Source organism: Gracilinanus agilis, chromosome 1 (genome assembly GCF_016433145.1).
Source record: "Gracilinanus agilis isolate LMUSP501 chromosome 1, AgileGrace, whole genome shotgun sequence".
Taxonomy (NCBI): Eukaryota; Metazoa; Chordata; class Mammalia; order Didelphimorphia; family Didelphidae; genus Gracilinanus; species Gracilinanus agilis.
In genome coordinates, this window is record NC_058130.1 from 402171726 (window position 1) to 402185461 (window position 13736).

The 13736-nt window shown below is 36.5% G+C and overlaps 1 protein-coding gene across 1 annotated transcript in view; it reads left to right on the forward strand.

Moving 5' to 3' along the window:
* Positions 1-13736, forward strand: part of DYM (dymeclin) — a 600877-nt gene that overhangs the window by 477449 nt on the left and 109692 nt on the right. Inside the window, exon 16 of the mRNA XM_044664772.1 lies at positions 7920-8102. Within this exon, the coding sequence (XP_044520707.1) occupies positions 7920-8102 (183 nt within the window). The remainder of the gene's footprint in view (positions 1-7919; positions 8103-13736) is intronic.

Sequence of the window (13736 nt, forward strand, 5' to 3'; positions counted from 1 at the left end):
AGAGGCATTGCTTAGTGTACTTCTCTAAAATTCATAATTCAGATGTGTCTTATTTCTTTATTCCTCTCTCCTTCCCTACCTCCCAAGTATTCTTTTAACCAACAGAAATGTTTTTTCAATGAATGAATATATGCAGCTAATACATATATTTTTAAGCAGGTACTAGAAGTGCCAACAATTTTTCATTCAAAATGGACATACTTTTTTTTTAAGATAAACTTTGGTTTTGTTTTTAAAGTAAATCTGTATTAGTGATCTGGTTAGTTACCTGGTGAGAAATGCCCCCCTCCCACTGAAGATATGTATATTAGACAGGAGTATATAGATGCCATTCTTCTACTTAAGATGAATTTTATCAGGTATAGGGCTTTAAACTCTTATCTTTCAGTGTTCTGTAAATCTGATATGAACTGAAGCTGTAAAAACAAGTTTCCTTTCCCCTAATCCAATGAAATCTTTTTTTTAACCACTCATACATTCTCATTTTAAATTATAGTTATCTATTTTTATAATACTTGCAATCTAAAACTTTTCATAGTTCACCTATAATCTAGGAAATAGTTAATACACATATTGATGAAAACTGTTTCCCATAGACTCACCAAGCAGATCTTAATTTGTGTCAGAGATTGAATAAGGTCCAATGGTCAAATTAAGACCATTACATTAGTCCCCACAGCTATTGGTAAAATAAATAAATTCAGTTTTATTTTTAAATAGTTTTAAACCCATCTACATAATTTTTCCTCAATAGGCAAACAGTACTTTTTTTAAAAACTGAAATCTCATAAGAAATAAACTGTCCAATGTGTATGGCAGCAAAGCAAAATCAGAGCTAAAGTCAAATAAAAAATAAAGATGTTTAAGGAATCTGTTGAACCAGCAGCCAGATCCATTACTAGTAGAAAGGGTGTGTGTGTGTGTGTGTGTGTGTGTGTGTGTGTGTGTGTGTGTGTCTTTAAGGCTAATTGTTGTGACTTATTCCAATATAATAATTGTTAAGAAATAGTATTATAACTCTAACACAGGGACTTTCCACAGTGACTTGCCCCAGTGAAGGCTCTGCCCCTGGCAAGAATAAAGATCTATAAAGCAGGAACTTTCCCCGCATATGCGTGGGTGAAGGCAGTGCCCTAGGCATGAATAAAGATTTCCAGCACAGGCTAGGACATCCACTGAGGACCCCGTGCAGCCTGGAGCGTGGCTGTGGAAGCAGCCCGAGATCGCTGAAGGAGCCTCGGGCAGAGGAGCAGACCGGGCACTACCAGGAGGCCTGACCCCGAGGACAAGAAGACCGGAGCCATAGGAAGCTTAGAAAGCTCAAGAGCAGACGCTGAGTGTGAAGACAAAGCTGAAAAGGGGTGGGGCTAACAATGGCAAGCAATAAGGAAGCCCAGAAGAAAAAGATTACCAAGAAAAACTCTGGAACACTCGACAACTTCTACCCAGAGAAAATCCAGAGAACAGAGGAGGGAAAACAAAAATCCAAACCTCCCCCAAAAAATGAAAGCTGGTCACAAGCTATTGAAGAGTTCAAAAATGAAATGTTGAGGAAGATAGAAGAAATCTGGCAGAATTTCGCAATTGGAAAGTGAGGCAAGTCAACTGAAGACCAGAAATGACCAGATTGAAAAGGAAAACCAAAAGATTATAGCCGAAAAACCAAAAGATTATAGCCAAAAACCAGTCCTTAAAGGCTAGAATCGAACAATTAGAAGCCAATGATCTCTCAAGACAACAAGAACAAGTAAAACAAAGTCAAAAGACTGATAAAATAGAAGGAAACACGAAATATCTCAATGAGAAAGTGACAGACCAAGAAAACTGATCTAGAAGAGACAATTTGAGAATCATTGGTCTTCCAGAAAAGGCAGAAATTAATAGAAACTTGGACTCCATACTTAAAGAAATAAGATATAGACATTGAAAGGATCCATAGATCACCCTCTACACTGGACACAGAAAAGTCAACACCAAGGAATATAATAGCCAAATTCAAGAGCTTTCAAGTTAAAGAAAAAATCTTACAAGAAGCCAGAAAGAGACAATTTAAATATCAAGGAGCACCAATAAGGATCACATAGGATCTGGCAGCCTCCACGCTAAAAGACCGCAAGGCTTGCAATACAATATTCAGAAAGGCAAGAGAGCTGGGCCTTCAGCCACGAATCAATTACCTATCAAAACTGACTATATACTTCCAGGGGAAAGTATGGGCATTCAACAAAATTGAAGATTTCCAAGTTTTTGCACAAAATAGACCAGGACTGAATGGAAAGTTTGATACCCAACCACAAAAATCAAGAGAAACATGAAAAGGTAAATAAGAAACAGAGGGAAAAGAAAGAAAACTCATAATCCTTTAAACTTGACTCTTTAAGGGCTTAAATAAGATCTATTTATCTGTTTTACTAAGTGGAGAAATGCTATGTATAATTCTCTATAGTGAACTCTATTCACTATTATAATATTCACTATTATAGCAACCAGAAGAATAATTCATAGGGAGAGGACAGGATACTAAATGGTCTAAGGTGACATGGCAGGTGGGAAAGAGGGGGGGGGGGAATAGTAGGGGACACCAAGAAAAATCTGAGTAAATAAGAGAAATAGGATATTCTATTACACACAAAGAGGGCATGGGAAGGGGAGGGGATAAATACTATCATAAGAAGGAGAGGAAGAGAGCATTAAGAGGTAATAATCAAACCTTACTCTCAGTGTAATCAACCCAGAGAGGGAAGAGTAGCTTTATTATCCATTCAGATAAAAAACTATCTAACCCTACTGAGAAAGTCAGAAAGGATAAACCAAAGGGAGTAGGGGAGTGGGGAGGTCAAAAAAGGGAGGGGAGAAGAAAGGGGAGGGAATTCATTAGGTCTTTAAAAAACAAAAAGAGGGGAATAACAAGGGAGGGGGCAGAAAGGGAAGTCAATCAAGGGAGGGGATAAGGGATACTGGCTCAAAGCAAACCACTGGTTTAAAAGGAAATAGTGTAAGAAGAAGGGGTGGGACTAGGGGAGGATACAAAAATGTCAGTGAATGCACAACTAACAATTGTAACTCTGAATGTGAATGGGATGAATTCGCTCATAAAATGGAAGCAAATAGCAGAGTGGATCAGAAACCAAAATCCTACCATATGTTGTCTACAAGAAACATATATGAGGTGGGTAGACACACACAAGTTCAAGGTTAAGGGTATGAGCAAAATCTTTTGGGCATCAAATGAGAAAAAGAAGGCAGGAGTGGCTATTATGATCTCTGACAAAGCCAAAGTAAAAATATATATGATTAAAAAAGACAGGGAAGGTCATTATATCCTGATTAAAGGCAGTATGAACAATGAGGAAATAACACTGCTCAATATATATGCACCAAGTGGTATAGCATCCAAATTCATAAAGGAGAAACTGGCAGAGCTCAAGAAGGAAATAGATAGTAAAACCATAATAGTGGGAGATCTAAATATTCCTCTTTCATATCTAGAAAAATCAAACCAAAAAATAAATAAGAAAGAGGTGAGAGAGGTGAATGAAGTCCTAGAAAATTTAGATTTAATTGATATGTGGAGAAAAATAAATAGGGACAAAAAGGAATACACCTTCTTTTCAGCTGCACATGGTACATTTACAAAGATTGACCATGTAATAGGGCATAGAATCATTGCAAACGAATGCAAAAGAGCAGATATAATAAATGTAACCTTCTCAGATCATAATGCAATAAAAATAATAATTAGTAAGGGCACCTGGACAGGCAAATCAAAAACCAATTGGAAATTAAACAATATGATTCTCCAAAACCAATTTGTCAAAGAAGAAATCATAGAAACAATCAACAATTTCATTGAAGAGAATGACAATGATGAGACATCCTACCAAACTCTGTGGGATTCAGCCAAGGCAGTACTCAGGGGGAAATTTATATCCTTGAGTGCATATATTAACAAATTAAGGAGGGCAGAGATTAATGAATTGGGTATGCAACTCAAAAATTTAGAAAGCGAGCAAATTAAAACCCCCCAGATGAAAACTAAATTAGAAATATAAATTGTACAAACAAAAACAATGTAGTCAAAATCAGAAGGGAAACAACAAATTGGGAAAAAATCTTTATAACAAAAAACTCTGACAGGGGTCTAATTACTCAAATATACAAGGAGTTAAAGCAATTGTATAAAAAATCAAGCCACTCCCCAATTGAAAAATGGGCAAGAGACATGAATAGGCAATTTTCGGGTAAAGAAATCAAAAGTATCAATAAGCACATGAGAAAGTGTTCTAAATCTCTAATAATTAGAGAAATGCAAATCAAAACAAGTCTGAGGTACCACCTCACACCTAGCAGATTGGCTAAAATGACAGAAGGGGAGAGTAATGAATGTTCGAGGGGAATGTGGCAAAATTGGGACATTAATGCATTGCTGGTGGAGTTGTGAAATGATCCAACCATTCTGGCTGGCAATTTGGAACTATGCTCAAAGGGCTATAAAAAAATGCCTGCCCTTTGATCCATCCATACCATTGTTGGGTTTGTACCCCAAAGAGATCATAGATAAAGAGACTTGTACGAAAATATTTATAGCTGCGCTTTTTGTAGTGGCAAAAAACTGGAAAATGAGGGGATGCCCTTCAATTGGGGAATGGCTGAACAAATTGTGGTATATGCTGGTGATGGAATACTATTGTGTTAAAAGGAATAATAAACTGGAGGAGTTCCAGGTGAACTGGAGAGACCTCCAGGAACTGATGCAGAGTGAAAGGAGCAGAGCCAGAAGAACATTGTACACAGAGACTGATATACTGTGGTAAAATCAAATGTAATGGACTTCTGTACCAGCAGCAATACAATGACCCACAGCTCTGAGGGATTTATGGTAAAGAACGCTATCCACATTCAGAGGAAGATCTACAGGAGAGGAAACATAGAAGATAATCAATTGCTTGAATGCATGGGCTGAGGCGGACATGATTGGGGATGTGGACTCGAAACTACCACACCAATGCAACTAACAACAATATGGAAATAGGCCCTGAACAAGGACACAAGTTACAACCAGTGGAAATGTGCATTGGCCATGGGTGGGGGGAGGGTGGGGGGTGAAGGGGAAAGTAGGGGCATGAAGCATGTAAACAGGTTAAAAATGAATATTAAAAAATATTTATAAAAAAGAATTACTATTATAAATTGTTCTACTCTTCTCTAAAATAGAACTAATTCTCTTTCCCCAAAAATCTACCTCTCTTTGCTTCCTAATTTCTCTATCTTGAAACCAGGTGCCTCCTTGATTCAGGCTCCCTTATCATCTCATATCCAGTTAGCTGTTGAGTCTTGCTGATTTTGTCTCCACAGCATCTCTTACTCATCTTTCTCTCTATTCACATAGCCATGGGCTCCTCAACTCTCACCAGGATTCTTAAAATATTCTTCTAATTGGTCTCCCTGCCTTAAGGCTCTTTTCCTTTTCAATTGATCCTCCACATAGCTATCAAAGTAATATTTCTTTTTTTTTTAAGCCCTTACCTTTTGTCTTTAAATCAATACTGTGTATTGGTTCCTATGCAGAAGAGCAATTAAGGATGTGGCAATGGGAGTTAAATGACTTGCCCCAGGTTCATATAACTAGAAAGTGACTGAGGCTACATTTGAACCCAGGACCTCCCATTCTATGCCTTGCTCTCGATTATTTGAGCCACCTAGCTGCCCCTCCACCCCTAAGTAATATTTCTAAAGCACAGATCTGAACATGTCATATCTTTACTCAGAAAGATCCAGTGGCTCCATAGTTTTAAAAGTGGAACCATATTTAGTCTTAACAGAACAGTGATTCTAAACCTTTATAGATCATCATTTTCTCTTTCACAACCACAGCCCTATAACACAATCTGATTCTATCAATGTCTTTCCAGGATTCTTAAGCATTATTCCCCCTCATACTGTCCTAGCTATACTGACCCTACTTCCTGACTGTCACACACAAAAGTGGGTGTCCTGTACACACTCCCTGCCTGAAATGTTCTACCTCTTCCCCTTTGCTCTGTAGAACAAACACTACTTCCTCTTTGAGGACTTTCCTCCTTCCCCTAGCTGCTCCCAGTGTAAGAAATATAACCATGCATTCATTTTGCATGTGTTGTATTTCTATTTCTACATGTTGTTTCCATGATGTAATATTAGCTGCTTAAGGCAAAGCCATTTTGTTTTGTCTTTGTTGCCTCAGAATGTTTAAGAAATATTTGTTGATTAATCATTCAACTGTTGAATTTTAAAACTAAAAGAGATTTTAGAATTCATTTAGCCTAATCCCTTCATTTTACAGAGAAGAAAGCTGAGACTTAGAAGTTCAATGATTTGTTTAAAATCATGCAACTAGAAAATGGCAGAAGTAGGACTAAAACTCAGTTCTCCTGATTCCTTATCCTTCTTCTGACTATGCATCTTGTGCTACTTGCTGGGCACATGTTCCCTGGATTTGGCATCTCCAACTACCATCTGTGCCAGCCCAAAGCAATTTCCACCTTCTGCTACCTTTCCAGTCTCCTAATCAGGATGTGGAAAACCTCTGGGGCAAAGAGAAACAGCCTTACCTTTGATCAACTCCTCACTATTTCTCAACTCCAACCCTCTTCTCTGCCATTTCCAATCTGTTACCCACACCTGTTGATTTCATCTTTGCAATGTTTCTCAAATATACCCTCTTCTTTTTTCTGATACTGCTATTAGTGCAGGCCTTCATCATCTCATCCCTGAATTATCCCAATAGCCGCTGATGAGTCAGCCTGCTTCAAGTCTCCCCCAACTCCATCCTCCATTGAGCCACTAACGTGATTTTCCTAAAGCACAAGTCCAAGTATCACTACCTACTCAATAAACTGCAGTGGTTTCCTTTTACCTTCAGGATCAAATCCAAAATCCTCTGCTTGGATTTCAAAACCCTTCATGACCTAGCTCCCTCCTATCTTACCAGTTTTCTTATTTCTTACTCACTGCCATGTACTCTTCAATCTAGCAAAACACTGGCCTCCTGGCTGTTTCACAAACAAAATACTCCATCTCTCAGCTCTGGCCATTTTTTCTGACTTCCCCCATACCCAGAACACTCTCCCACCAACTGGCTTCCTTGTCCCAATCAAATCTTATCTCCCTCTTAATTCTAGTGCCTTTCCTCATTCAATTATTTTTTAAATTTATCCTCAATGTTTATTGTGTGTACATTTTTTTTCTTTTTGTCTCCCTCATGAAATTGTGAACTCCTTAAGGGTCTGCTCTTTTTTCCTCTTTTTATACCCCCAGTGCTTAGCACAGTGCCTGACACATAGTAGGTGCTTAACAATATTTATTATCATCTGCTTGATGTTCTTTCTATTATAATATGTTATATTTGTCCTTATGTAAGGTAGAGTCTTAATTAACTTAACAAGAGGAGGAATTATATTTGTTCTATGTGAAAATATCTTTTTCTGTATTACCCATCATTGAGTATTAATTCCTTCTACATATAGGGGACTAAACTCCTTCAGAGTAATACAAAGTATTTCTCTAGAAGGCTTGGTCTAAGGACTTTGCCTCTAACGTTGTATGACTTTAAACTAGTCACTTAGCCTCTCTAGGACTCAGTTTCCTAATACATAAAGCAAGAGAAAACTAAATGCTGTATATTTGTCCTTACAACTCTATGATTCTTTTTATTGCCTTTATGGTTTCCCTAATTATTTCCACTGAGTTCAAGAGTGAAACAAGTACTTTTTTAAACCCAAACTGACAACCTAGTCGCCAAGTTTCTTGAAAAGAGGACTTGAAATCACTAAAGTTCTAGTGCTGTTACATATAAAAAGGTTGCTCTCATTCTTTCTAATTCCTTTTTATTTTAAAAACCACTTAACTTAGCCCATAATATTTTTCTTTTGCTTTCAAAGGCCCAGGACCTGAATGTGATTGAAGAAGTGATTCGAATGATGTTAGAGATCATAAATTCCTGCCTGACAAATTCTCTTCACCACAACCCCAACCTGGTGTATGCATTGCTTTACAAACGGGATCTCTTTGAACAGTTTCGAACTCACCCTTCATTTCAGGATATAATGCAAAACATAGACCTGGTAAGTATGAACAGAACTTGCAGTCATTTACAGCAAGTTATTTTTAAAAGTGGAGACATGTTCAGACTACAGAGAAGGTTTGGGTTAGCAAACCTTGATCAGCACTCTAGCAAAGACATTCCATCCACTCTTTTCAATCCTGGAAAAACAAGAATGATTTAAATTTCACCACAGTAGTATTTTACTCTTTATTTGTGAAATATCTTTTCTTATACCATTTTAGCCCAATTAGGTAGAATCAAATAGAATCATGGTTTCCAGACTTTTTTTCTCCCTAAGAGTCTTGGCATCTGTCCCATCTGTCTCTTAGAAATTCATCCCTCTTCATTTTTTTTCTTGTATATAAATTTCTTATTCTTCTCTCACACCCATTCCTTCTCCAACATGCAGATCACTGTGTTTACCCTACTCTACTCCATCGACCTTCTTTCTTGAAGCATCTTCTAATGTTGCTTATGTCCATATAAGCCATAGAAGAGTCCCTAAGTCCAACAGGAAAGCACTGAGTTAGAGAATATAGAACTGTAAGAGAGCCTATAGAAAGAATATATTTTCCCCCAAAGGCTTCTATTAGATTTACCACCACTCTACCAAGGGACTTGTGAACCAAATGTGTTTTATATGCGATGGTGGTAAGTGATTCTTTTTACTATTCGTCCATGAGGCATTAAACCAAGCCTTTTACTGGTAATAGTAAGAAAATTACGTGGTTACCAAACAGCAGATTTAATGTAAGGAACTAACAAGTGACGTGAACCATAAAGAAAGAAATGTATTAAACACATAACAGCATTGCAGCAAAGGCATTCATTGTCTACCAAAATCTCTTAAACATAAATTAATATGTTTACCTAAAAACATTGCTATCCTAGGAGTATTCTGGACCTAAAAGTAATTTGATGCCCACTGAACATTTTTCCAGCTTCTAGGGACCCATTTGTAATGGTAGTTCTCCTACTTCATGTTTAGGGGGTTATCTGATTTATTTTGAACCTCTATTTTCCTCATGAAAATGATCCTAGAACTCTTAAACTACTTGCTGCCTTCACAGATTGAAGAAATTAGCAATATACAGAACTGGGAAGCAGGGCTCTAGTGTACTTGGATGAGTGAGTGCTAAGTTATACGTTCTGGCCAACATAGCTTGTTCTTCCTCTGCACCATAAAGTACTGTTATTTACCTTGACTTGCCAAGAATCTTAAATACTCTATCTTTTGGATGATGTCCTGTGCTAAGAATCAGCAAGGGAACCATACTGCTGATGCTTCACTTTCATGAGTCCCATTTTCTGTCTCTAAATATGGATAATCACGTTTCCATATTAAAAGATTTCAAGATCTTTATATGAAATATAAGGAAACCCAAATGAAAGGTCTAGCTCTTTTTGGTAATTTCCCTGAAAAGCTTTTTCCTCCAAATTACATTGACATAAGAGAAGGAAATGTGTATGCATTGCTTTAAGAAATCGAATGGTATGGACAATTCAAGAATAGATTTTTCTATCAACCAGCCAAAAAAAAAAAAAAAAGGAAAAAGTGTGTTATTTTACCTTCCATAAATACTATACATATTCAGCTTTCCCATCAGTATTTCTCAAAAAAAGCAGGAATTATTTTTGTTTGCTTTTATTTCATAATTCATATATACATGCTCTTTGGAGTTTGTTTTATATTTTCAAAATATATTATATTTCCTCTGTCAACAATAAATTCTTTTATTTATACTAAAATTTATTTAAGGCCCTGGATACACTAAATACATATATATAATTTTCCCCATTTATTTGTAAAGGATTAATTAGTGGCAAAATGCTACCCTGTCTTATGTAGTTTATGGCATCTAATGTAACAAAAGAATTATCTTTTAAGTAAAATATTCAGATTATAGATCTCAAATTCAACTCTAGTATGAATATATTTATCAGATGAATGATCTCTCCTACCCACACTTTACCATTCATTGAAATAAAATATAAATCCTATTGATCACATTAACTAACTTCCTTATTTTTAAATTAGTCATTAACTATTCATTCTGTTTCTACTGCTTCTAAAATCTAAATAGATAAATATATTATCTTGAATACTTTTATCAACTGAATGATCTCTTAATTTCACCCATGTTTTGTTCTTTATTAAAGTAAAAAGTGAATCATACAGCTCACATTGCCTTCTTCATTTATAAGGACAGGGGAAAGGAACAAGCATTTTATTAAGCACAGCTACTATGTGTTCAGGTACTGTGTTAAATATGCTTTATAAATATTATCTCATTTGAGTCTCATAACCTTGTGAGATAGGTACTAGTATCTCCATTTTATAGTCAAGAATACTGAGGCAGACAAATTAAATGACTATCCCAGGGTCACAGAGCTAGTTAGTGTCTGAACCTAGATTTTAACTCAGATCTTCCTGACTTTAGGTCCAGCACTCTATACACTATATCATGTAGCTGCTGCTTCATAACAACTTACCTTGTAATTTTATTGACTTTCTGGTGAGGATCTTATCTATTACTGAAAATCAACACCATCATGCAATTTATAAAGCTATCTATGATTAACTGAGAGATAAATAACTTTTAAAGGATTTCCCAGCCAGTATGTGACAGACACCAGGCATAGACCTAAGTCCCTTGGGTCTAAGATCAGCTCTCTGTCTACTGCATCATGCTGATTTTTCTTCATTTTTAAATGATGAAGCATTGATTCTGTTTCAGAAATTTTGAAAAGTACATATTGATAACTATACTCTAAATTGTACATATTTATATTGGTTATAATCAATCAGAAAGATTAACATATGCATAACATTAATAATTTGCTCACAGAGGTTAAATCTGATGTCATAGAGCAGGTACTATATGCTTTTTTTATGTCGTCATACTAGTTCAAATTGGTCGTAAGTTATAAATTAGCCCAGTGATGGCAAACCTTTTAGAGACAGAATTCCAGGCCCCACCCCCATCCCAACCCTCAGACCAAGTGCTGTGCCCCAGATGGCATGCTGTGCCCCCTCCCCCCCATTAAGTGTTGGATACATCCTGTTCCCACCCATACCCCACATAGGGAAGAGAAGAAGCACTCTCATTGGGCTGCTGGGTAGAAGGGCAGATGAAATGAGGAATGTCCTCAGGAGTGCATAGAGAGGGGGAGGGGAGGGGCCTGAGCACTCTGCTCCCCTCCAGCTCTGCTGCCTGTGAGCCTCCCACCTTACCTGCTCTGTATTCTCATTAGGCTTGGGAGGAGGGGAGGAGGAGCCTGAGTCCCTCTGCCTTTCTAGTAAAGAACTTTGGTGGTGGGAAGGTGGTACACATGCCCACAGAGTTCTTTGTGTGCCTTCTTTGGCACCCATGCTATAGGTTTGCCATCACTGAAGTAGCCTCTCTCTTATTCTCAACTTTTAATTTTCATGATGTGTTTTCCATAGAAAATTATTTCCTACATAGTGCATAAAACCAACTCTAGTTTTTATAATACTATATGAAATTTTCCTGAATCAGAACTGTTTCATAATTAATGTTATCTTTCTTTAGAAAAGTAAAGTAAATTAAAACTCCAAATCTTTGCTATCAACTGAACTTGTATTTTCTGAGGTAACTATTGGCACAGTGGATAGAGAGCTTAGCCTTGAGCCAGGAAGAACTGAGTTCAAATTAGACGTATTGACTATACCAGTGATGGGCAAACTACGGCCCATGGACCAGATGCGGCCCCCTGAAATGTTCTGTCCAGCTGCGGACATTATTCCTAATCTGACAAATACAATGAGTAGGATACAATGCAATGAAACTTCAAAAGAGTTGCCTTAGAAACAGACTGACAGATGAGAACTTCCTTTCCTTTGGCCCCGCTCTTTAAAAAATTTGCCCATCAGTTTCCTCATCTTTAAAATAAGGTTAATAATAGTACCTAACTCCCAGAGTAGAATAAAATAAGATAATATTTGTAAGGCATTTCATAAACCTCAAAGAGCTATAGGAATCTTGATTATTGTTGTTGCAACTTCGTATTTATATTTAATAAACAAAAAATATTTTAAAAACAAAAAATTTTACATATCTCCTCTTTATTCTTCTAATCTGATGTATTTGTCCTAGGTATTTATTGGTAACTGATTTGAGATGCCTGGGCACCTTAATTACAAGGCAAAAAATAAAGCAGAACTTGATATATAAAAATATTAAAATATTTCACAAGAGAATAAGAATGGACTTAGAATTTTTAAGCATACTTATAATTCTGAACTGACCTTTATAGACCAAAAAATGCCATGCAGTTGATGAATGTAGTCTTTAGAAGAGCAAATGTTGTGATTTTCAAAAAACAGAAGAGAACAGAATCTATATGTTGTAGTCTAGTTGGCTGAACTAGACTACAGTTCCTGGAAATGTTGAAGAATTATCATTAAAGAGATGGTTAGTGAAAGTCTAGAAAAGTGATTACAAAAAGTGCTATTAAACTATTAGATCATAATAATAGTACAAATGGAGACTACCTGAATTTTAGTAAAACTGTTGATAAAGTAATCTATTCCATTCTATATAAAAAATAAAGATATTTTGGCTAAAAGATAATGCTATTAGATACATTCGCAACTGCAAAATCACCTAATTCAAATAGTAGTCATGTAAAGTTGTTACGATTAAAAATGATAAAGACTGATATAATAATATAAATTAGTAGTTTAATTAAAGCCATGCTGAATAGAGATAAAATCATTAGACCACGCGCCTGTAAGAATTCACATTGCCTCAGCCATTTTTACCTTTCGTAAGCCTGCACCTCCTAGCTAAGAGAGCCACTTCCTCTCACCCAGGAGATTTAACCCCCTCTTACAATCATCATACTTCCTGTTTGCCATGAGGAATCATGGGAAATGTAGTTTCAAAGTCTCTCACATGTCCATAGGAAATATATAACATACTTTTAAATGGCATCTTCCCAATTCCAAATGTACAAAGTTCAAAATCACCTTAGCAAAAGGCCTCCTTTGAAGTTTGTACTTGGCCCCATTTTCATGAGAGAGAGAAAAAAGAAACAGACAGACAGAAGAAAGAAAAGAAACAAAGAGGAAAGAGGGAAGAAGGAAGAGAAAAGAAAGGAAAAACTTATTAAGTACTTACTCTGTTCATATAAAAATTACAGATTATACAGTGCTAAAAAGGATGGCCAGCATACTGGATTATATATTCAGGATCCAAAAAGATCTTAAAAGTCTGAACAGAGGGTTGGATAAGATCAAATTCAAAAGGGTTAAATTTAAGGAAGGTCCTATAGTTGGACTTAAAAATTTCAACTTTACAAATATGAAATGGGAAGGCATGGTTAAGCAAGTTTGTCTCAAAAAAGATCTAAATGCTTAAGTGACTTCACGCTTAATAAAAGTCAGCAGTATGATGTGGGAGCCAAAAATGCTAATGTAATCTGACACTGAATAGCAGTGTGACCCTGGGTAAATTACTCCCCATTGTCTAACCCTTAGCAATCCTCTGCCTTAGAACCAATAAAATCAACTAATATTGATTCTTAGATGGAAGGGGGAGGGAGGGAGGGAAGAAGGGAGAGAGAGAGAGAGAGAGAGAGAGAGAGAGAGAGAGAGAGAGAGAGAGAGAGAGAGAGAGAGAGAGAGAGA